A 25749-nucleotide genomic window follows, 5' to 3' on the forward strand; every position below is an offset into this window, starting at 1 on the left:
ACACAGAGGGGAACAGGATATTGACACACACACACACACAGAGCGGTAGAATAAAGGATGACCATCTCACCTGGTCATCCACTCTGTGGGCCACGATCGTCGCCGCCTCCTCCTGCTCGGCATCGCTGAGCGGTCGGATCCTCAAGGCAACCTGCAGCGCACAGAGAGAGTTCAGTCGTCCTTGAGTTTAATCCACACAAACACACACACACACATGCAGGTATTTAATTCATTGAAATTACAGGCTGGAAACTGATGGGGAGAAATGACACTGAGAGCACACAAGAGTACTCTACTTATACACTAAGTGAGCTCTTGTTTACAAAGGAGTCTGTGTTGATGCAGCTCTAATAACGGATGCATGGAAGTGAGGTTAAGAGAAGAAGTCTGGTTCAATGAAACTCAACTCACAACAGCATCAGTTCACGTGCTGCAAATAAATGAAGAAGCTTTAACAAGTCTGAGTCACGACTGAGCTGCACTATATGTTGACAGGGTCTAAACACCTGGTTATCTTCATCTCAGCATCATAGATTTTGATTTAAGGACCCACCTGATTAATCATCTGATCTGAGCCATTATCAGCATATGTGCTGGCCAATAAAAACCAATACAAATTCTTTTTCAGACATTTTTTACACCTTAATATCAGCTCCTAAAAAATTCCACATGGGTTGTACCTTAGTTTTCATATTAAAAAAAAAAAAAAAAAAAGGAAATCTGTCCAAATGTATGCAGGAGTATGAAATACAAATATACTACATGAGTAATTCTTTAAAATGTCAAGATTTTTCCATGCACCAAGAAATAAATAGCAGTCATATTCATGTTTAAACCAAACTGCTTTTTTCCTTATTATCCTTGTTTTGACATGTTTTTTTTTTTTTTTTTTAACTTCTCGTTGGTTTCCAGCCCCACAAAGCAAACACACTCAGGTTGGGTCAAGTGGAAACTCGGTTTGTCATTATATATATATGAAATGTGTTTGACTGCCAGTGTGCATTAGCTCTGCTCTGTGGCAGACCTGTGCCCTGCCCTCTGCCCAGTGCATGCTGGGATAACTCACACACCAGCAGCTCTATAGAAAAGAAAACAAATGGATGAATGGGTCGATTAACTCGTGTCGCTCCACTGTCCACTTTTAATCACTCATGTTGATACTCATGGGGAGTTTCATACAGCACACATCTGAAACTGTGCCACAGACACCTGTAGCGTTTGCAGGTAAATTAACCTTCAGTTTCCTACACTGCATTGTTTTGGCACAAACACTAAATGATTGAATTATTACTGTATATCCATACACTCATCAGAGACTCCCTGCAGCTCTAATTTCCCCTCCCCGCTGGATTTCTTTCCATGAAGTAGTAAAAAAACCAAACTTCTAATGGGAATAAAATGGGGTGAAAACATACAATAACAATCACAGCAGGGGAGGCTGTTGCTGTTTCTAAGCAGTAAGAAACAGTGAGTTGTGCAGTACTGTTGAACACACTGCATCATACCTGGGCTTTTATGGGTAGTTTTATTAATCTACCTTGGTCCCACAAGAGCAACAATGGTGGGATAATAAGGTCGCTCCTCTGTCAGCACCCTGTAGAAAGTGTATTACATGCTGGACAAGAGAGAGGCCAGGCAACTGAAACAGCCACTTCAATAATTCAGATATAGGCTGCAGAACACAGCGCAGGCAGTGAGGGGCTGGAGAAACTAACCTATAACATCAATAGGGCTGCAGGCAGTTATCTGTATAACTCTGAAAAGGCACTTAAAGGTCATTTATCATTTGTGTGCAAATGCTTGGTTGATAAGACGTCAGAAACCAGTGATAAACTCCCTTTATAATGCCCTAAAGCAACAGGTGACATTTTTAAAATGTCCAAAACCAAACAAATATAGTATCTTTTATGAAATAAGACAATGAAAATTAGCACATTCTCACTTCTGATAAACTAAATCCATCAAATATACACTCAACAGACACTTTATTAGGCACACCTGTACAGTAAGTACACTTTTATGCAGCCTATAGCCATAGGTGTTGAATAAATCATATGTTTGTGAGGTCACAGTGGGTGGTGATGCTGCACTGTTCTGAATTTTTGAATATAAATCCCAACTATTTATAAAATGCACAGAACCAGAGCATATGGCACAACAGAAGAAAACTTCATGGCAGACTAGTGTGCCTAATAAAGTCAAAGCAATGAATAAGAAATTCAAGAATCTAAATAAATGATCTAATTAGGAAAAAAAGAGGATGTTAGAGTGAACTCACGGTGAGCTGATGGTCCTTGGACTCCCCCGTGTCCTTCATGGTCACTTTCAGGTTAATGGGCGTCAAAAGCAGACGGGACACTGGACCATCCTGCTGCTCTCTACCTGCCGCCGCCTCCTCCTCGGGGACAAAACCACCTGCAGCCCCACGCACACACACTGTTGGAGCAGCTACTGGTTCGTCTCTGCGGAGGAACCACTGAAGTCTGGACCGACTCACCGAGAGCCGAGTGAGTCCCACCTCAGCTCAGTTGTGCCTCCGTGCTTCAAAGTGCGTCGACGCTCCGCTGTTTCTTTCTTCCCCGTGCGTTTCTTCTCGGGAAGACGAGCGCGAGAGAAGAGGAGGAGGAGGAAGAGGAGGGAGGAGGGGGTCGATGAGAGAAGAGCCCGGAGAGGGGCAGGTAACACCGGCAAGAAGGAGGAGGAGGAGGAGGAGGAGGAGGAGTAGGCAGGAGGAGCCCACCACCTGCGATGTTTACTTCCCTGTCCCCGTCTGTCTGTCGCTCCCCTCTCCGCTGCCCTGCTGCTCAGCGTGTGTGCGCGCGTGATCGTGTGCGCGTGCATGTGTGTGTGTATGAGTGTGTTGTCCCTGGAGATCTGCAGAGCACCGGTGTAAGCTGCCTACTGTAAACAACAGCACTTCCGCTTCACTAATAAAATCGTGTGGTCTTTCTCTTTGCGTTGAGTACATAAAAAAAAAACACGTAGGCTATGACCCAGATTTACTACTTTTTATGTCTGTCACCAAATTCACGCAACAAATGTAAACTTTAACGGATTTTATAATAATTAATGATTTATATTTAGCTAACCCTTTTATGTTTTCCAGCGTAAAATTTGATTTTTTCCGACAAATTGTTATAACATACAATTTAACCTCAACAGCTTCTCATGCAAAACTTCAAGCACTGATAGGTAATTCAGCTTCTACTGTAACACTACACTGACATCTGCTGGAAAAAGGAAATATTACCTGACTGTCAAAATGATCAGATAGAGTACAGTAGTTATTAATGTGGACATTTTCTACAAACAAAACAAAATGATAAAAAAAAAACAATGAATTGAATAAAATAAAAAAGCAAGGTAGTTTCAAACAAACAAATGGCCCGACCACCTATAGTCGCTCGAAAAAAAAAAACAGAAACAGAAAACCAGACCCCCAAAATGACTTCTTCCTAGCCATTAAAAAAAAAATCCATTAATAACAAAAAAAAAAGTTAATGTTGATGAAACTTTATGAACTTTATACTGTTTGTCTTCTAGTTTTGATGCTCAAAAAGCAACAAATGACAAATGAAATTCAGTATGCAGACTCATTTTGAACAAAAACTGATTTAAATGAGGGTTCAATTTACATTCACAGAAAATATACTTCTTTGTTTGGCATGTGTCTGTTTTTTTTTCTACAAAGAAATTCAACACATAGTTAGAAAACTGTAAAATTACACCCACACCTTTTCTCTCATCAACATATTGGTTGTCTTTGCACAAACAGCCCACTCTGTGTGGTCTTATTAATAAAAACAAGAAGCTGCAGCAATAATGTGGGTTCACTGTTTATTCATCCACTTTCAGACGACTGTGGAGATGTTTTTTTTTTTTTTTTAATTATTAATGTTGGATGTTTGTTTGCACAAATGTCAGGTAAGAAAATCTCCGACTGTGAAGAGTGTGGGAGGTGAATTTCTTACACTTGTGAGCTCTCATAAATACCCAGCTTTAAGACCGCCCCCGATAATATTTGACAACAAAACCAAGACACGGCAGGATATACCCAAAACTGGTTTATTCAACTCACAATTAGACCCCACAGTCTGAGGTCACACACATAAAATTAAGCACCACTCTCGAGTGCGTGTGGTTTAACATGCTGAAAGAAACAACACTTAATAAAAATCATTTAATGAATGACACTGCATGTATTAAACTCCTACAGAAAACCACTGTTAGTCAATCCAGATGTGTTTGGATGAAAATAGTTACCTGAAAATTGTCATTAATTCTAGTTAGAGCAACTCAGCTTCCCAAGTTTCAGCAGAAATTACAACTTTATTAGTTGAATTAGATATGCAGATGATATGAATCAATGGCCCTTTAAGAAAAATACAAAAGAAGAGTGATCCTATGTGACATTGCCACAAAAAACTAGAAAAAATATATAAAAAAATGGCACATTGTTGAAACAAAAAAACCAAATCAGAATAAGACAACAGTCTGTTATTGTACAATTTATTTACAGAAGTCGTGCTCTCGTCTCCAGAGATTCAGAAACACAAGGCTTCACTCGCAGGTGTGTCTGTGTATGAATGTAAATAAATTATATATCTCAGCAGAACCTCCTGCTGCGTGCTGCCAGTGCTGGGCTCGTGCTTCACAAATATCAAGCGTGAAGCATCAGACGTAGAAAACATTATGGCATGTTCACATTTTTCTCTTCGGAGACCTGGGTGTAAGTCGTCAGAAGTGACGCACGTCTCCTTTTTCAAAGCTTCGAAGGGTTGAAGATCAATTCTTTTCAAATTGTCTTTTCTTCTTTTCTTTTTCATTGGAAACATGTTGCTTTGTTTTGACTGAAGTGAGGAATTAACCCTCAAAATTGCCCCTATAACCAGTGTTTAACCTGCACAACTCAGGTACCGACAAATATGTGTTCCCCCTGGATGCGTGAGGCCGATTTAAACAGTTCTTGTTAAAAAAAAAAATGCTTGAGTCAGGCAGCGAGGAACACGACGGATTAAGATTAAGTTCTTCAACAAAACGATTCATTCGGGGCAGAAAAGTGAGATTAATCATTTACGAGCGAACCACACACGGACAACAGTACAGATATGGTTCATTTGTCCCAAAGTCCTGGACAAACTAGATGTCACACTGTTCTTTGTGATGCTTGGAGGAGCCACACACTCGGCCTCTCTCTCGTTCGGTGTGTGGTAGGTTTGTGTGTGTCTGTATGAGATGCGGTTTCCCTCCTCGGGCAGATAAGGAAGTCTACGCTTGGAAGTCGTTCCCAAAGTGTCTAATCTGTTCCTCGGTCATGGACAGATAGGTGGCCCTCATACTGGGGGAGTACTGTGGATCAGAGACAAACACAAAGACACACACAGGGAGGAGATTACAGGTGGACTCAGGTGAGCCGATGGTCAGATTTCACACTTTTACACACTGAGCTTAACCTCCAGCTACAAGGAGAGAAAATGTCATGAGGGGTTTCAAAGAATAATGCACTGGAAATCCATCTTTTGAGCTTCAAATTCTCACTCTGTGAAGTTTATATCATCAGCTTGGGTTTACAGCAGTTACATTAGATTATAAGTGAGATCCAGGATTTTTAGATAAAGTACCACTCCTGCTATAGAGACAACTTTAACATAAATATCGAGTGAACTGTGCTGCAGGAGCAGTAAGAAACATTGTGACATATTCTGGCATATTTTGCATAAAAGATGGTTCTACATTTTTAATGTTTTTACTTATTTATGAGTTTTGAACTCAATATTCAGCCAAATTTCTTCTGCAGCAGCAACGAATGACATTAGATTTTTAATCTTATTTACAAAAATGAAGATTTTGCCACTTTTGGATTATTTTTCTTAAGACCAAATTCATGCACAGCATCTTATTTGAGAAGTTTTACTTCTTTGGTTGCATAAAAAAGTGAGAAAACATGAATATTTCAGTAACACTTCATAATTATTCACTATTAAGCATTAGTTTTAAATGATTAATTCGTTAAAAGCATCCTCCTTACATTATTATGTGTTATAAATGTTTGATTCTGGATTAATGAAATAGCACAGGTCTAAATCATTGTATGTATAAGTGCAGCATAAATGTACAATTAAACAGTTTGTTCATCATTTACTGACACTTTATAAATCCTGAATCCATAATTTATTAAGTATGAAAATACAGAAAGTTGCAAATAGATGCCCTCATTAATCCAGAGTTAAACATTCATAACTTTGTTTATAGACTTAAAACTAACTAGCATCAATGAAGGGAGAATACCTTATAAATGGCAGATTAAATATTTAATAATGATGCTCAATAGTGTGCGGTCATTAAGTTCAGTGTTACCCATTTAACATTTGAGATTTTTTTTTACTTCTTTGTAAAATAAAATAAAATAAAGTGGAAAAACTTTTATATTTCTTTCGTAATTGTTGCCATTGGTAATTAGAAGTAACATTAGCAATGTTAATACAAGCTAACAGAGTCCCCTTTATACCTACAGTCCACAGCAGCAGAGCATTTGAAGCTAAAAAAAATCAGATTTTTTGTGTTTTTCTTTCACTCACCAAATGTACAATTTGCTTTGACATTAACAGTTCTGTCTAAATCCGGATGAAATAAAGTCAAACAAACTGGTGCTAAACACCTTGTGGCACTAGGACTGAATGACTGGAGCAGGAATGCATGCACAGGGGCTAACTGTGAGTGTAACTACAGTGCCACCCTGTGACCACCAGGGGCAGACATCCCTCACTTATCCAGTAGTCTACCACTGTGTAGAATGAAGACAACAGGTTGTGATTGTAAAGCCATGCCAAACAGGAAAACTGCACAGGAACCAAACAGAGTGATGTGAGGTGATGTAGAGGTAAAAGACGGAGATGCAACAGAGGAAAAGTGTGTGTGTGAGGTGGGGGAGGAAGTGGAGGAGGAGGAGAGTTAAACCTGAGGAAGAGTTGAAAAGACTTACTCTGTTTCTATACTGCTGAGAGTATATCTCCAAAAGTTGATTAAAAGAAAGAGGAAATATAGAAATGAAAGATAAAAAAACAAACAAACATACACATGACAAACGGACAAACAAAAAATATATAAAAGAAGCTGTTAGCGGGAGACGACTGCATGGTGCTGTACAGTTGTAGTCATGAGGGAGACGTTAATTACACATTGCTGGTATTAATTAAAGAAGAAGTCATAAGGCAGAGTACAGTGCATCACATTTCCTGGTCCAGTTAGAAACAAAGGCTGAAGGTTAATGAGAATGACGACTGACACCAAAGCAAAAACTGATCTGAACTGTTCTCTTTCATCTACAAAAAGAATCCACTGTGGGAAGATAGATCTAATCCATGCAAATTAAATATTATCAATATATTTCTTTCCTTTTAGAAAAACTAAATAGACAGAACCTTATATATCCTATAAAAAATATATATTATTATTAGATTCCTGCTGTTCTTAGTCATATACATACACAGCAGGCTATATACAGTAGTGTATGTGAGGCTGTGCCCAATGAAAATTTAATCCTAAATGTTTCTATTTTTATCTCCTTCTCCTTCATGTATGACAGGAGACAAGTGGCCCAGTGGGGGGCCAATGTACTCGATAAGAAAGAAGAGCTCCAGTGTCAACACTGGGTAAAGACCAGTGTCGCTTTCTCTCGGGATTTGGCCTGAGAGAGGCTAAATGATGTTCACTTCATGATTAAATATTAACTACATTACTTCTCCTCTCCTTCCTTTGGTGCTGTGAGTCTGTCCGATCTAAGTTACAGAGGGCAGAGAAAGGCACGGTGCACAGTGAAAGAGTATCTCGTTAAAAACCTTTGAGAAATCGTTTTAAATTTAAAAAGAAAAAAAGGAAAGGGAGGGCTGTTAAATATGGCTTCACACTTCACAGTGATGTAAAGGTGAACTTTAAAGGAAGGAAGTGCGCTGAGTCACTGCGGGGAAAGTATAAATTAAATCTATGACCAGCACTTATTTATATAGACAACTTCCTGTGCTTTGCGGGTTAAATGTGTCTGTTATAGCTCAGTGTGAAGTGATGTCATAGAGAGGACTTGGCCTCCAGGACCCAACGCACCGAAGGGGGCGGAGATCCTCGTCCTATCAGAGGCACGTTCTCGTACCGTGGGTTTCCCCCGAACAGGGCAGTCTGGTTCCTGAGAAAGAAACCGGAGAGGTGATTCAGAGGTTGCAGCTATTCTAGAAATCGGATTTCACAGTTTTAAGCTTTAAGCGTTTTTTTTTTTTCTTTTTCCCTTCACTTACATGTATTCAGACATGGGGGCGTTAGAAACAGCGGGGGCGGGCGGGTGCAGGCTGTTCTGGCTGCCCATGCTGCTGCTGTAGCTGCAGAAGCTGTGCATGTTGGTGTGGTTGGGGTTCTGAGATCCTATCCTCCTCGCCCGGGGGTTGAACGGGTCCTCCTCGTCGATGTCGTCGTAGTCTTGCTCCCTACGAGAAACAGCGGAGAAGCTCAGTGATCGGTTTAGTTACAGATACTGCGTGAAGTGGACAAGGATGGATGGATGCCTGTCCTTGTTATAAAAACAATGAGTTGTTTTTTGCTTGGCTGATTTGCCTCCTCATCAACACCACACACAGTCAATTGAGTCAATTATTAACTTCCTCATTAAGTTGTAACTCCTCTTTTCTTCACCTCTCAGAAAATCTCAACCTACACATAGATTCGGTTTGGCTTCACATCCTTATTACTGATGCTTATAATGAATAAACATCCATAATATCTGCTTAGACATGACATAAAAAGATGCTTCTTTCTGTGCATGTTCAAAATTGTTGTTTTTAGGTTTCCTTTACGATCAAAGGAACCCAATTTATAGGTTGATGATCGCAAACTGCTACTAGTTAATTCAGCCAACCTTTAATAGAGCCAGTTTGATTTATTATAGCTAATTAAGGGATAAAAAAAGAGGGACGCATAGAGAGCGTACCAGGCAGGCATCGGTTTGGGTCTGACATGAGGTCCTATGCTGTTTGTAATCCCCTCTTTATCTAACTTTCCTTTCAGTCTGTTACTGTTCTACCCGAATAGAGGAAAAAATGCCCCAAAATATTTTTAAAAAGGCTTTAAAAAAGAAAAAAACAGTGGTTAAGCTGTCAACGAATGCCTGTTTTCATCCTACAAAGTCTTACTGGAGCACGATGATCCGAAAAAGTGAGAAAAAACAGAATCCATTATTACTTTTTGGGCAGACTATCAATAATTTGTTGAAATACTAAGTTGTGTTACTTTTGTCTGAGTAGCACCCACACAGTTATAGTCAGATTAAACTTGTGTAAATGTTTAAGTGTGTTCAAAAGCATTCATTATTTCCAATCGCAGTCAAAATCGAACCACTGGTGACATGTTTTGACATGTCTGTGTAATCAGTGAAGTGTAACACAGCAGGACCTAGACAATCTTTCATTGAGTGGTGTTTTCTAGGAAACACCAGCTCTCCAAGATCCTCTGAGATTTGCATCCACACACTCTGCAGTCAGGAAACCAAACCTCAGAGAAAGATAAGGTGAGTTTTGTTGTTTCCTGCATTAAAAAAAAAAAATTGCTCCCTCCAGGTAGTTCACATCCCTACAGCCACTGCTCACACCTGCATTACTACATGATGATAATGTAAATGACAAGGATACAACGCTAATGCCACGGAAAAGACGGGAAATTAATCTAATGCTAGGCTGTGCTTTCAAAGTCGTAGCCTGTAGCATGCAAAATAAGCTGCGTGGTGCTTTAAATGGATGAACAGTCATGTTTCAAAGTGAGGATATGTTTACAAGGAGGAAGAACACAGTAAACACTGATTAATGCCAGAGATTTATCAGCTACTTTGAGACGGTGTTTTGCCGTCCAACACCTGGCAGGCCGACAACAGAATTTGCATTTGTATCAAAACAACTGGGCTCTTGTACAATAATGTGAAAAAATATTCACACACATGCATGGGCTGGCTCATACAGTACAGAGTGTGATGCCGCATAGAGATGTGTGCACGATGAGGGAATGAGGGCGCTCAGGCAGGCAGGCAGACAAGCAGAGAACGAACTGACCTGGAGGCAATTTGTCTCCATGCCCTGGGAATGGCACACAGCATGACAGTGAAGGCACAGGCTGCAAGGATGGAGAAGAGGCAGAGGTAGAGCACACCCTCCACCCCGTCGTAGCACACCCCCACCATCGCGTCCAGGTAGTCCTAAAGAGGTCAAACACAACATGAATGAGCACAAATGAAAATGGCGAATGCACGGTTTTGCTTTTCGTTTCGTTCGACTCCTAACCGCCGCGTCTGAATCCAAAAAGTGAGGTGGAGATGAACGAGAAAGCACTTAGGGCAACCGGCGTGTGTGGTCTCCAGGACGGCACACACACTTCACTCATTCCGTGCACATTATTCATGTAAACCGCACTGCAGTAACAAGCAATACGAGTATGTTCGAGTCAGACGGATGCAGGAAAACACAGAGAGAGAAGTTGATCTTGTTAAATTTCAAATATTCTGTCTGTTGTGCTTTTCTCTGCTCTGTTCCCGGCTCCGCTTTTAGTCTTACGCCGAAATCCTGCGTGGCCACTTACTCTCCTGTTGACCTAGTTGTGCTGCCGTGATGCCAATTAGGATGCAGCGTACAAACCTTATTGAGCCCCCTGCAGTCCAGCAGGGCGGTCAGCTGGTGCAGACCGGCCTCCGACGAGTTGAGCAGATGCTGGATGCCCAGAAGGTCTCTCTGTGGAGAAGTCACAACATCACTGAAAAACAGCCCCATGCCTATTCTTAAAATAATTAGACTTCAGCTTTATTATGAAGCAGGAGTTGTCGTGTTTGTGTTGGAGGTACCTCCGCTGTGGGGAACAGGGGTACTGCAAACTGCAGGAGGCTCTGGATCTGGATCTGCATTGTGGTCAGGGACCTCTGGAAGATGGTCAGAGGCTGCAAACAAGACAGTGAAGAGCGTGCAAATGAAGAGCAGCATTGATCTTAAAAGAATACTTAAGGGAAAGTGATAATGGAAAAGAGAGCACACGCAGGGAAAATAAAGGTTAAGACTGTCCCACTGCTAGATGATGTGATGCTTCTCAAAAAGTAGGAGCAGACTTCTTGTACTTTCATGAATTTATAACACATAGATAAAAGCATAGTATCCTACATAACCTTGTAAATCCATTTGGTGGTGTATCGTGCGGTGGTATGGATCACTTCTGATAAAAGAAACAGCTGTATGGAGATGGATTAACATCTAAGCAGCTTTTGCTTCACTCGACACTTTGTTGCTGTTCTTTTAAAGCTGCAAATGTAAATATTTAACCTTATGAGTATGTAAATAATAATAATTGTGTCAACATAAATATGTAGTGTATATGAACTGTAGGCTAACATAAGCTATGTAAATCAAAAATAGTGCACTCTTAAATGCTAATAACTAAAGTAAAATCAAAGGGCATTTGTCACATAGATTTATGAATAAAAGAACATATAGAATATGGAAGACAAAAAAAGCAAATGTTAATCTGTGATGTAAATAAATGCTGCTAAGGCTAAACTAGGCTAGTTAGCTTTCAACAGATGACTTCATCAGCTGTTGACATACTCTGTGGCAAATCAAACTCAATTACAAGTTTGTTAAAGCATCATTTTTGTTCCCATGAAACTGGTGGGAAAACATAAGGTAAAATGATGAAGTTATTTTAGCTAATGCTAGCCGGAGTAAGCAGTCGCAGAATTGTACCATTTTTTTCTAAAATTGTCTATATTATATTTTTGTAAAATTAGAATAAATTCTTGTATTAACTGCATTGTGGCCTTTTTCAAGCAAGAAAACATAACATAGCGACTCGTGTAGCTGGGGTTAGTCATTGTAGCCTTGTAGGTTCATGTCCCCACCAACAGGGGGCACAATAACTCCTCCACATTCAGCTCAATATAACTGGATAATCACATCCTGCCTGAGAGACAGCACCTTGTGCACCATGTCTTTTTTAGTTTGATTATCATTCAAGCATGTCCTTATATGAAATAATCGTTTACAACTTCGAGTAAAATTGTGTCTTCACAGTCACACAACCTAACAGGGAGCCTTGCCCTGTGGCACGGTGTTAAATTGAAACAGGATATGGTCAATTACTTCAACTATCCATAAATGTAATTGCTTTCCTCTGATCTGACTTTTTTTTCTGGATCTGGATGACTGTCCATGGTAAAGCTTTTCTCTGCTGCACTGTCTACTGGCATGAGCAGATTTAGTGATTTTTTTTCTTCTTTTTTTCATTTTTACTTTTAGCTTTGGTTATAGCTTGTTCTGCGCCAAATCAAGTAAAAGTAGGACAGCGAAAGTGGAAGGAGGAGGACAGCAAGAAAAGGTAGACGTGGCGTTGGTAAGAATAGAAAAATAGCTGCTGAAGGAAGAAGAGCTGAAGCAGGAGTGATGTGAAATACAAGGGCACAGAGGGCAGAGCTACAGGGCGCTGCTGCTGCTCGGGCTAAGAATACATGAGAGCGAGAGGGCGTCACGAGAGAGAAACTCAAAGAGGTTGTGTGTTTGCAGGTCAGCGTGAACTCCTGTAGCTGCCAGCGTGCTTGTGAACTTTGCACCTGTTGGGTATCTCTGTGGCAGGATAAAAAAAAAAAAAAGGGGAGTGCTGACTTTGTTTACCAGGCAGGGAGAGTGTTGTCTGCCCTCTGCTGCTGTGCTCTTGTTATCCTCGGGGCATGTCCACAAGATCCAGATAATAAGATCTGAGCTCTGCTGGGCCGGAGCTCACCGAAAATTGACTTTACCACTGACATCAGTCAGCGGTGAAGTCGGTGATGTGACCCAAAACCCCTTGCTTTTGTATCTCTGAAGAGGAACCTCAGAAGAGAGGGTGGAGGAAGAGTGAATTGGTTCATCTAATCTGCAATTTTATTGCCTGTGTCTTGGCGGCCTTGTGCAACTTTGGCGTGTTTTAGCTTGTTTGCCCGATATCTGCCAAAGAGTGAAGTAATACAGACGCAGAGGAGGAAACACAGAAACGACAAAACTGTAAATCCTGCTGGCGTGGTGCGAGGCGAGTCGGAGAGAAGGAGCTTGATAGAGATGAGGGTTGAGAGGAAGCGAAATGAACTCCCCATCGTTCAATAGATGTCTAGACGTTTATCTTCCAACAAAGTTTATTTGAGAGACGTTAACTGTTGTCTAACCTGCTTATAAAGGCAACTTCACCTTTATTCTGCCATTGTGTTAGAGAGAGAGAGCGGATGAACTGCAGCAAAGGGCCACGGATCAGACGGGAACTGAGCTTTTATAACACGTGCTCTACCAGGTGAACCACCGAGCACCAAGTGCCTTTAAATGACTGTTCCAGTATGTTTTAAGGACCTGATTTAAATTCAAATATAGTCATTGTTGTGGCAGAAGGAGGTGGATTAAGAGAGGAATCAGTTGGTCGAGACACAGATGTCAGATGGGGAGTCTCTTTATTCACAGCAGCGCACTAACAAGCTGAAATCATATCAAAACTGCTATTTTCTGTAACCCATACACAGCGCTGAAACAAGTTGAAACCTGTTTATAGGCTATATTATTGAATCAGATATTTCCTGATTTGAATAGGATCACTTTTTTCTTTAATACCTTCTTAGGCAAAAGATTTTCAGCATTCAGATCAAAATGTGTGTTCCAAACCGAGTCAAATTTAGGTATATTTAGTTGAACCATTGGGGAAGGCTGCAGACATATGTCATGATTGAGTGTCCTCAGCTACAGCTGCGCCTCGGCCTGGTGTCAATAAAATGCTAATTTTCAGCCACACTTGGCTTCGTTTTAGTCGCCTTGACATACAGCAGTTGGCAGTTTATTCTAAAGCTTTCTTACCTGCTGGAAGGGGTTGGAGAGAGTCTGGTTGCAGTAAAGGTAGTAATGAACAATATCTGTGGAGAACAGAGGAGAAGACACTGATTCATTTCCATTCATTCATTTTTCTCTTAACTGAAACACAATTACTGTCAAGGCTGCCGCTTTACAGCATCATTAATGTAACATTAGTCATGACTCGCGCTGAAGCTCACCAGCTCCGATGATGCTCTTCGTCTGGCTCATGAGGTACTTGTCAGGAGACACACAGAAATCACTTGTACCCTGAAATGAAACAGTAGACAACAAAGACAGAGCTGAGCAGAATGCACTAAGAAGGATGAACACACAACTTCAGAGGGGAAATAAATTTGAGTGTCAACTACTAAGTACTCTACCTGACATTAATATTTCATTAACACCTCCAAAGTGCTTTTGACAAAGCTGAATAATAACATGGATGACTATCATCTTTATCACTTCTTGACGCAGGGAGGAAAATAAAGAGGTTGGCACTTATAATCCATTTAAACATGTCTAGACTGGAATACTTTTCAGTTCTGTCAGTCACAACCACTTTCACTCCACTGCACAGCGCTAACAAGAAACCTGTCTTAGCAGAAAAAAAGTAAAAAAAAAAAAAAAGAAAAGGGGGGGGGGGAGAACCGCGGCCTCCCTCGAACTGTGCCGGCTGAATGCTAAACGTCCCCCGGGCTCAGGACAAACACAGTGCGTGTAGCTTAACCTTCTCTGGGGGGTACGCTAATGAGCCCCACACACAGATGAGATAAAGTGAGCAGAGTTCCTCGGCGAACCCGAGCCAGTTTGTCAGAGACGGGGGGAAGCGGATGCCAAGGAGCTCTGCAATTCAGTAGCAACTTTGTTAAAATTCTTAAAGGGAAAACAGTGATTCTTTGAGAATGCGGAGCCCTGACTTCCCACTGTCAGTAATTAAGGGGTTCATAGTTACTGTGAAGAGCTGCATTCATTATGCATTCATTTAATGTGTACTAAGGCACTAATTTAACTGTAGCCTACATACACCCGTCCCGCACATGCAATTTGAAGATTTCCCATGCTGGAGCCACACACAAATAAACGCAGCCAGTCGAGCACAAAAAAACGTCTGACATGCACACCTGAAGCCACACACGGAGATCCTCGGCAAGACAAACAAATCCACCGTCTATAAACACACACATGCCACAGTGTGGTGCCGTGGTGGTTGTTGTTCCCCCGGATGTGGTGGCTGTCTGACATCATTAGAGCACAGCAAACCGTACTCGTTCTCATTTAAAGTGGGACGCAGCGGCCCCGGCTGCAGTGGCAAATACATTTTCATGAGCTCGTGAGGTCGACAAGAGTAGGAGAAAGCGTTTCAGACATTTTCAGGTGGCAGCGGTGTGTCTGGGCTGGGCCACGGCCGAGCGGTAAAGCCCCCTACAGCTGCTCCGGTTCCCCTTCAGCAGTCCAAAACCATTAAAGCCAGCTGGTGTGGAGAGTTCCCCACAGGTGTGAATGACAATTTACTTTAGCCCCGCGATGACCGGATGACCTGTCGGCTGTTTGCTACGGTCTGTAGACTCTGAAAGCCCCCACCAAAATGACTCCATGGAAACTGGCTGCAGAGAAAAGGCCCAGTGGACGGTGGCAAGTCAAAGTCAACACCACAGGTTGTATAACAGGCTGAATGCTGTGATGGTGTGGGGACCGAGCCCTGGTTGTTTGTGCAGCAGGTTTTCGTGACCCATAATTATGTTTGTGGCCATAGTCATTATTCAGCAAAGGTAAAAAAGTGGTGAAACTGTAAAAAAAAGGCATGGGGGGAGTTGTGGGTTTTACCAGTGAATACCACTTCCACGTTAGGGATTTTTTTGTACCACAACCCTTTAAGTGTAGCCTAGAAATCTAGACGCACCCTAGCGGCAGCAAATATATTTGCTCAGCAGGTCGGTCTAGAAACGAGCCATAGGAACTTTTTGAGTCTCGAACACCGTTTGTGTTCATCAATCAGCGCTCTATCTGTTTAGAGAGTCGTTGGGCGGGCTTAACGCGATGACGACATACTTGCGATGGTGAAAAACATAACAAGATGGCTTTGGCAAAGGAATCGTTTGAATTGGCGTTGGCATCAACTTTGAAAGAATTAAACTTGTCATTTTCTTTAAAAGTTGAGAAAGAAACTGCACTGAAGTCATTCATTTCGAAGAAGGATGTACAGTATTTGGTGTTTTGCCGACGGGATATCGGAAAAGTTTAAACTACCAGCTTGCTCCGGTAGCGAAAAAAATGCTCTTTGCTCTGATTAGTCGTAGCGCTACCCTATTGCGTGCAGAGGCAGTTTGAAAGACAGCCTTCATCCCGCCCCCTGGATTGAGCCGAGGTCTACCGGTCGTTGCCAGACTATACATTTTAATGATATAATCTGGCTTGTCAGGCTACTTTTAGTGTTATTTAGGCTTAAAATTCTTAAATAAATTGGGGTGTGGTTACACTGAGTGACACGTCCTTAGCAGCATCGGCTGGGCTAGGCTAGGCTAGGCTACACCCAGAGGCCCGCGGCTACATCCAGCGGTTAACAGGCGCTGCTGTGTCCGTGTTTGTTTGCCTATTTTCGGATAGTTTTTTCTGGCAATTAAAGCAGATATCAGCTTCACGGCCGTTTCGGCTAATGCTGCGTTCAAGGCAGGCTTTTGAAACCGTAAGTTACAGCTTCAAGTCACAACTACGACTTGGTAGCGTTCCAGGTAACCCGTAGCTCGTGTTTTTACCATCCTGTTGTCTGTGAAAGTTCCCTATAACGGCCACTCGTAACTTCCGACCCGTGAACTCGTACCAGATCGAACTGGTATGACTTCACAGGAAGGAAAAACACAAAGTACGAGTTTCTTTGAACGCACCATGAGTTAGCAGCCCCCGCCCTTGTCAGGCATCAATTGGTCCTCGTGCTACGTCACCACATTCACGCGCATCCCTTGGCTGCACACACAGCCCTTCATGCCGTTCTCTCTCCTCATTGGATAACACTTGTATCCCACAAGGAAAATTTTCTCCTCGGGTTACAGCAGAGCAGAGTGACGGAGAGACTCGTGTTTAGGCTGAAATACTTCATGTAAGTGATTGCTGACGGAAAATAGGACTATTTAGGACTTATATTAACAAAAACATTCCACTGATATCTGCTTTAATATGGCTTGTTGTGCTGTTTACTGTAGCCTACTCCTAAGCGTCAAAGGAGTCTATATGTTGCAGTTTTTTCGGTGAGTAAATATCTAGTACTATTTTACCCATAGACTGTATAAAATAGGTTTTTCCTGGATCTTTGCACTAATTGGCATGTACTGTATCAGCATATTTTGCCGCTGGCTTATAATGACCTTATTGCCGACTCATGGTCCCTGCTGATACAGACAGAGGACCGGATTAGCCTTGGGCTAGCTCGGTTCGGCTCGGTTGCTTCGAGTTCAGTGGGCGGGTTCTCCACCGGCTGACCCATAGAGTTTACTGCCTCTCCTCCAAGTATGGAAAGTAGACTCCCACTAAAATCCAAAATGCCGCAGTTCAAATGCCCATAGTAGGATCACAAAACAGACTCCCCCAAACCAATGGGTGACATCACGGGTGTACATCCATGCTTGGAGCAAAATGACACAGGGGAGTGGTGTAGAGTAGTGTTTGATTCCCCTGTGAAACCAGCAGTTTATATTATTTGTATTATCCACAAGAGTTGGACCATGTAAACCATCGCTAGATCATCTAATGTATGGGACGTAATTACTTTAACCCAAATCACAACCTTTTGTTTCATCACCTAACCCAACTATTATATAACCATGGCGACTGAGGTCCAGTGCTGCTGTAAGGGGTGGGGGTGAGGGGCTAGTTCAGGGGACGTATCAGAGGGTTGATAGATCTACAGGTTCAGGTTGAAGGACTTTCTGATTTCACAGTTCACACACTGAGAGAAAAATCTGAATGACTTTAGTGAAGCAGTTTCTATAGCGCAGTGTCATACACCAGGTAGACCAGAGACACAAAAGTTGAGTTAAACTTGGTTTTGGATGGTTATTATCTCCAGATGATCATTTCACTTTTTTTTTTTTTGCGTCCTATAGGTCAAAATTTCCACATTTCCGCTTTGACATAGCATCAATGGCTGCAGAGACTCATGGTACCCAAAAGGATGGATTGTTGTATTTTTTCTGACCTTTCCCACACAGTTTCATACAAGCAACAAATCCCACTTGCACACACACATGCACACAAATGAAGGTCAAATCCATAGATCACCATGAAACTTAAAGAAATTCTTGCAGAAATGAATGGCTGCATTGCTGTGATATTTATTTTGGATATTTATGTTCCTCAGAGAAGGAAGCCCTTTTGATTTTAGGGACTTGTCCACCTGCACACACCACATGTCAGAGGGTAGGAGGTTCATTGAACTGTGAATCATCTGTATGTCATTTGCTTGCAGGAGTTTGGACTGAATGTCCTGGTTTCCCCTGCGTGTCACAGCTTCAGCATCAAAGCGCTCGTAGATCACAGAGGCCAGAAACCTTGTAAAGGAGACAGATGTAAAAGGAGGATGACACTAGAGACTAATATGTTGTAACTGATCATTCCTCCTGCTGCTTTCTACCCCGGCGCTCATTATCTCCAACTTACATTCACACATGTTAACAATCCTCTGCAGCCCCCGAGTCTAAACACAACATCCGACAACAAACCTGAGAAATAATATCACGCAGGCCTGAGGCAGGTGAGTCAAACACCAAGTGCTCCTCCATCTCATGTTCATTCTTTGAAATGCCTCTTCCCCTTCAGGTTATTCGAATGTTTGCGGGCCATAATAGAGCAAATTATTCACCTATTCAGTGTGACGGGCTTTTAAAGCCACAGTTAGGGCTTCTGTGGTCACAATCCTCGACTTTGAGTTGAGTTATTCAGGCTTGAATCATGATGCTGACAAGGTGTGGGCTCGGGAATTTTACTCTTTTGTCGGCCTATTTTTAGAGGTGCGCGGTTTGACAGCAGAGATCAAAAGCTCAAGAGGTGTCAGAAAGACAAACTAAGATCAGAAAGACTTGAAACTGGGCAGCGGAGTGGTGCTAACACCTTTTTTTTTTTTTAGATGACACTGCACTGGCTGCGCAGGCTCTTGGTAGCTCTCTCACATTTGGAAACGCTCAGCAGACACTTAATTAGCAGCTATGCGATTATTTTCAAAATGTGTTTGTTTGCCAGATTCAAATGCATCAAATTTTTTACTGTAGTTATTAATAAAAGGTGCACATTTGTACGTGAGATTGCACATTATGTGGGGAAAATGATGCTCAGATACGGTCATGCACTTACACCCGGCAGATGTGTTTTACATGCAAGGATGTATATGCACATCAGCACATAAGGCACTGCATGCACGCAGCGTATAATCATCCCCCCCCCCCCCCCCCCCCCCCTCCCCCCAACCCCACACACAGGGAAAGACATTTTTCAAGTGCAGTGTGCGTGGAGGTAAAGCAATTCATCATCACTGTCAGCTATGATAAGAATTGATTGCAGACTGGGTAATGCTAGTATGTATCAGGTCAGACTGTTAGTCAGAGGAGAGGAGAGGGGGGGGGGGGGGGGGGGCAGCAGCTCACCACAGCAGTGGCCAGGTCGGCTCCCAGTGACGTCCAGCTGAGGACCAGCGTCAGGACTCCAAACACCATCATCCTGTGCGGGGGGGGGGGGGGGGGGGGAGACACAAAAGCAATGGCAAGGTCACAATGCAGCTCAGACAGTATTTACAAGCCGGGTAAAAGCTGCAAGTTTGTCCACACAAAGTCAAGCTTGGCACAAACAAACGATTCATGATTTACATCCCACATCCCACTTGGCAGTAAATTATTTCCAATAATTTGTATTGATTATGAGGGGAGACAATCCATTTCTCCAAACCACAACCATTAGCGAAACTGCACCGGCCGAAACAAGCTGTAAACACAACGCTGACATATCATCACCTTTTAAATTCCCAGTGTCGAACTTGCGAGTAAAACAGCTGCCTCTTTACAAATGCAGAGCAACATTAGCATTTAATTGAAGCCGTGTTTGTGTCCATGTAATGAATGTAAGTGCTCTCGCTCTTTTAGCTCTGTTCCAACAGATAAAATATCTCCTCTTTTAGCTGCTAAATGCTTCACTATTTTTACCAGCTAGGTGTAAACTTTGTCTGCCTACTGCTTGGCGCTGGACAGGTAGTGTTTTTATTAAAGAGCTTTCTTTTTGCTATAATAAGCTGCCTGTTGCTATCTAAACAATATTGTGATGAGAGGGAACCAAAGCCAAAAGTGGTTGGAGCAGGGGAATCTTAATAATTTCTTAAAGGACAAAATATAGTTCTGTAGAAATGTCAGCTACAGGTACTTTAATTTGATATTTTTATAGGACAGAAGGAAGAAATAACACGCTATCAGATAGGGGAGAAAATCCATAATATATGGAGATGAGAGAGACATGGACAATCCCAAAATGAAAGCAGAAAGAGTGGACTTTTGCAGTAAATATAGTTATCAGCGCCCTACAGAGGGAATACAATGACGCACATGGAATTATTTTCATAGTGGCCTCTGTTGTTGAAAGGAAACGGCGCGAGCCCCCCGAGGGGCGGGAGTGGTGATCTCACTGACTTGAAAAGTCAGAGGTCGTGTTTATTTCTATGGGAGTTATTCTGCAGCATCAACATACAGTGCAGCTGTAGCTCCGTGGCTTCATGAACCCAGGGACGAGCAGTCCGCTTCGCTGACTCCCCCCCCCCCCCCCCCCCCCCCCCCCCCCAAGTGACGGCTGCTCCCACACCCCTGAGGTTATAAAAAATGTGGTTTTATTTTCCCAACGGCTCCTTCCCTGATGATCTCATAGTATCAGAAAATGACATCAGATGTGACGATAAGTGGGAGGAGAGATGGGTGTATGTTTCTGCATGCAGGGCAGCAGTGATGTGTATGTATGTATGTAAGGGTGCATTCAGTAAGATAGAAGATCAATCAATGCCCATTAAAAGATGAACGTTGGTCCTATCATAGATCAGCTCTCATTAGGGAGAATCATCTCCAGAAAATCCAATAAGCTCCTGTTGATTTGACCACGGAGGCACTTTCGATTTTCCTCGTACAGCATGCCACTAGTGTTTCAGTAGTATATCTTGTGTATGCATGACCGAGCTTCGTACCGTTACAACATGCCCCACGAGCTCTCTGGTTAACACAGTTCACAATGTGCTGGGGAGATACCGGGTGAGCTCCCAACACGCCCCACCAACACCGCCATCCTTCTTCCTCTATCTTTTATTTTGCCATTTCTCATTTTCTCTGTTTCCCTTGCCCTCTCTCTCTCTCTCTCTCCCACCCATATCTTTCCTCTGCCTTGCGCGTTATCAGTTTTTCACCCCCTCCCTGGTCTGTCTCCCTCCCTTCCCTCTGATACGGAGCCCTCACCGAGCCCTGACACTTAACGGGTAACGAGATAGGAAGGAGAGAAAGGCTGCACAGAGCGGGCATCATGCTTTAAAATCAGAAAAATAAAAATAAAAAGAAAAAAACAGAGGAGATGGAAGAGCTGCTCTACTGTCTCACTGTTTCAGTGCTACTTACCACAGGAATGTCTTTCAGTGTGAACAACTACAAACTGTCCTATGTTGCTTAAATCCTAGAATCCAGCTCATATCATTCCCTTAAAATCTTTTTTCTAGGTTGCATCTGTTGTTGACAGAGGGTAATATTGTGCTGCCCTCTGTGTTGATTCAACAAAAGCGTTTGATACTGTTGACTTCATGCTCCCACAAACACTGTTTGTTAATGGTGTGATCATGGTAAATGATTGTTTTGTATTAACACTACTGTCATATGAGGTTCCACAAGGTCCAACTCTCTGTCCTGTGTTGTTCACACTTTATATTAAGAATACAACGAACTGCAAAGCCAATCTCTATGCAGATGACACACTTCTGTTTTGCTTTGCTAACCCATCAGCCATTGAAATCTTAAAACAAATTACAGGATGCTTTTTTTTTTTATTTTATTCAAATTTAGTCCTGAATACAAACCAAAGACAAAGTAAATGCTTTTTGCCAGAGTCAGAGGTATTGCCTGGACATTAATTTGAACAAATGGATTTGGTACCGAGAAGTCTAGGCGCATAAATATCTTGGATCTGGTTGGATTAAAAATTTAGTTTACGACTTGGCCCTCAGATTCATTTCATAATTGCATTTCGTATGAAAAGGTTGGGTGAGCATCTGTTGTAATAAGATGTGACTGGTCTCTATTAATTCATAAAAACCTAAATGGCAACATGCCATCATACAACATTTCCTTATCGAACCATAGTCATTACTCTGTCCAAGAAATTGATATGAACTCTGAAATGTTAAACTAACAGTTGTAGCTGTCAGTCAAAGTTAAACCATGATCACAACTATGGCACACTGCAGTCTAACTGTTTTAACTGGGCTCTGCTGTTTTCTCATTAATTAGTTTCCTGTCTATTTATTCTGTTTTAAGCGTAGCCTCTACATGTTTCTTGGAGAGGACATTGCTACACCAGTGCTATTTCTGCTCCTTGTTTTAACCCATTTCATGTGCCACGCGTTTCTTATTTAGCTTATTTATTCTCTCTGCACATAAATACATATATACATAAATCTGTGGCACTGGCTCCCAACCTAATCTATGATTTGGAGAGTCCAATGTAAATGTGAGGGATCACAAGATGATCAAAGGGACAGGAATAAAAGTCTGTTTTACAAAATAATATTTGATCTCTTTAATTTATGCTTCGTCTTTTGAAATATTGAAAACTTTCATCTCCTCATGTTTAAAAAAATACTTCAAATAAAACTATTGAAAAGATTTGGTGGAGTTGGCCTCAACAGGAAAAGATTGAGAACTACTGGCCTGTGTGTCTGACTGCCACGCAATGTTTATTTCACAGCTTGTGGATGTAGCATGTGTAGTGCCCTCTGATCGACCCCTCTGTGCCAGCAGCTCACGTTCAAACCGGGCAGGGGCTGCATTCAGTTTTGTGCTCTGGTGGGGCGAAGGGGAGTCACTGAGCTCAGCTCCACAGAGCAGCAGCAAATCGGGCGTAAAACCTGACGCGAAGCACGTCAAGTGAAGAAGTCTCAGAGGCCAACGAGCAGGGCAGATCAGCGCTAGCGAATGCACTCGCTGAGGAAGGGGTCAAGTCACTGTGGATTAAATCAGTGTGGGAAGGTGATTTTTTTTCTGTGCAACTGAGGAAAACAACTTGCAACTTGAGCTGCAAATTGCTGTTAGAATCACATCTTTGTCTCGGCTTCTAAATTTGGCTTCGGCCTTGTGATCGTTGTGTCAGAGACTATTTGTGACTCACATAGCGCGCACTTCATTATATTGTGTTTATGAGTCTTAAGTAAATCAGAAGTTCCAAGACAACTGTACACCGCAAACACGTGGCCTTCGCTGAATTAATGAGCTTCCCCTTCACGAGCTGACTCTTCTCGACAGGTAGCGATAAGTGAAGTGACCGTACATCATCTGTATGTGTCCTGGACGTTAAATGTATTGTTAAATCTATGCCATCACTCTGGAGTTTTATATCATCGCATCAAAGTCTGTATTTCTTGGTTAGAAAGCTGCAGTTTTTAATAAATCATCAAACCACCTGTCTCTCATCTCAAGTTTTTTTTTTTTCTTCAAATCAACAACCCGATGTGACCTGGATGTGAAGCAGCTCAACTGTGGCTGAACCACTGCTGCTAAGTAAATTAATATTAGATCACTGCATCATCTACATACATATAGAATATGTACTTAGTCCAATGAGCTGGAAGATATTGAATTCGTAACAAACTATACATTTCCAAGTACAGTTTCAAGGACCAGAGTTTGCATCCATCAAGCTTTGATTAACGTTAGGGATATATATTATTTTAATAAATGATTATAATAAAACTAAAACTGTGTAATCACAGCCATTAAAAGATAACCATAAAGATGTTAAATATGCACTGTCATGTTGGAAGAGACAACATTTGTGTTATTTATGTTAATCACAATATGTTGTGATTAAATATATTTAAAAAAACATAATTCTGGTGTCACCACATTTCCATAAAACATATTTTCTGCTGCGAGTCAGTCATATATCAGAGTCATCGCCGCCTTGAGGGGATTCTGTCTAGACTAGTACTTGACATTCATCTGGTTTCGAACTGAAAATACGCTCTTGCATACGTTGCACTACTTTTAGTCAGACTGCAGATATTTGATCAGTGAGCTCAATTACATGAGTAGAAAACTAGTTGCTACTCAACTGCCATTTCCTCAGGCTTATTTTTTTTCAGTGAGTTTGGACATTCAAGGTTACTTGAAGAGCTCTGACTTTCCCCTGTTAAACTTTTATTACTTTCCACACACAGCTTCTATTACCATTCGCTTCCTCCAGGCAGTAAAACATATATTTTCCTTTCTTTCCAAGTGAATGCTGCGCGATTTAATTACGTCGCAATTGAAGCAGAGCTCACTTGTTTACATTGTTTGTAGAAAGTAATCTGTCTGTAGGTCTAATGATTTGCGTCATCCGGGGAAATTATTTTCCTCTCTCCTTTTGCTTTCTTCTGCATGAGGGACACACAAGCATTGCAATCCGTAAATGAATGAGTGTACGCCGTGTTTACTTTAAGGTTCAGTTCATCCAATCGCTGCTCTGTTATGTGCTCAGGCTTTGAGACGTCAATGAACGTGGATGCACTCAAAGCAAGAAAAATATAGCAACATCTATCTCCCCCTAGAAGCATAAATGGTTTCAAAGAAATGAAAACGACCATTAGTAAGGTGTGCGATATTGCTTTCTCGCTCATAGATCTAGCTAACTGGGGGGTGGGGGAGGAGGGGCAGCCAGCTACAAGCACCGGAAAGCGTCGGTATAGGACCTCAGAGCGTAATCTGCTCCAAACGCATCCACTCTACTGGAAGAGAGCATCCCTTGGGAGGGCAGACACTCTTGACAGACATTGTTGTGTGTGAGCCACAGGGTTGGAGGGTGAAGTGGTGGTGGTGGTGGTGGTGGCGGGGGTGGGTTTGTGGCTCGTAAGGGGCAAGTTTAGTGCAGCTCACGACCCGCACCGACTGATTGAGAGAGACAGAGTGACGCTCGGCTGGATGAATGGAGGCTCGGGTGGATTTCATGCCCCATGGAAGCTCCTTTACAGCAGGGAGGGAGAAAAAAAATCACATCCCATTAGAGATGGATGCACTTTAGCTGTAGATACTGTAAGAAGATTAAATGAAAGCAGAGGTGCTGCTATACTGCACATACAGTTCAGTACTTGTGTGTAATGTATCATCACTTATAGTATCATCTTTCAGCACAACATTTATTTCGATGTGCTATATCTATGTCATAGTTCAGTTCCGTATGGAATTTCTTACTATTTCCTTAGGTTACCCTGATGAGGTGAAGATTCTTGCATTGATCCAAGTGTGCAGATCCTCTTTTTCACACAATTTTAATTCTTTTAAAAGGCCAAAAACCTAGAATGAATATATAATATATGCTCTCATAACAATTTTTCTTATATCATGTTTGGTTGCTTTAACTTACAGTATATGTGTGTATTTATTACTTATTTATCATGCCTCTTCGTCACTTATAAAAGGTCAAATCAGTAAAATATTCATTTGAAAAAAAAGCCCTAAAAATACAACACTAAATAATTAATCACAAACCACACAAGGGCTCTGGAGATTCAGTGAATTCGGTGTGATATAGAAAATAATTCATGTCTGGAGCAATTTGATGCAGGTCAAGTGTTAAAGATGGAAAAACAGTTTTCAAGAAGTTGTATTGATAAGATCAAATG

General features: G+C 41.8%; 2 protein-coding genes across 2 annotated transcripts in view; both read right to left on the bottom strand.

Annotated features, from left to right (window-relative positions):
• kif19 (kinesin family member 19) overlaps positions 1 to 2317 on the bottom strand; it is a gene marked incomplete at both ends in the record, with an annotated part of 34864 nt that extends 32547 nt beyond the window's left edge. The window contains 2 exons of the mRNA XM_083993732.1: positions 71 to 151; positions 2279 to 2317. Of these exons, the coding sequence (XP_083849858.1) occupies positions 71 to 151; positions 2279 to 2317 (120 nt within the window). The remainder of the gene's footprint in view (positions 1 to 70; positions 152 to 2278) is intronic.
• Positions 2318 to 4051: 1734 nt separating this feature from the next.
• Positions 4052 to 25749, bottom strand: part of ttyh2 (tweety family member 2) — a 63636-nt gene continuing 41938 nt past the window's right edge. Inside the window, exons 6-14 of the mRNA XM_083994081.1 lie at positions 19508 to 19580; positions 14075 to 14144; positions 13881 to 13936; positions 10868 to 10960; positions 10665 to 10757; positions 10086 to 10228; positions 8289 to 8474; positions 8101 to 8179; positions 4052 to 5349 (exon numbers count right to left, since the gene is read on the bottom strand). Coding sequence (XP_083850207.1) covers positions 5269 to 5349; positions 8101 to 8179; positions 8289 to 8474; positions 10086 to 10228; positions 10665 to 10757; positions 10868 to 10960; positions 13881 to 13936; positions 14075 to 14144; positions 19508 to 19580 — 874 coding nt within the window. The 3' untranslated portion in view covers positions 4052 to 5268. The remainder of the gene's footprint in view (positions 5350 to 8100; positions 8180 to 8288; positions 8475 to 10085; positions 10229 to 10664; positions 10758 to 10867; positions 10961 to 13880; positions 13937 to 14074; positions 14145 to 19507; positions 19581 to 25749) is intronic.

This window comes from Trachurus trachurus, assembly GCF_905171665.1.
Source record: "Trachurus trachurus genome assembly, chromosome: 19".
Lineage (NCBI taxonomy): Eukaryota > Metazoa > Chordata > Actinopteri > Carangiformes > Carangidae > Trachurus > Trachurus trachurus.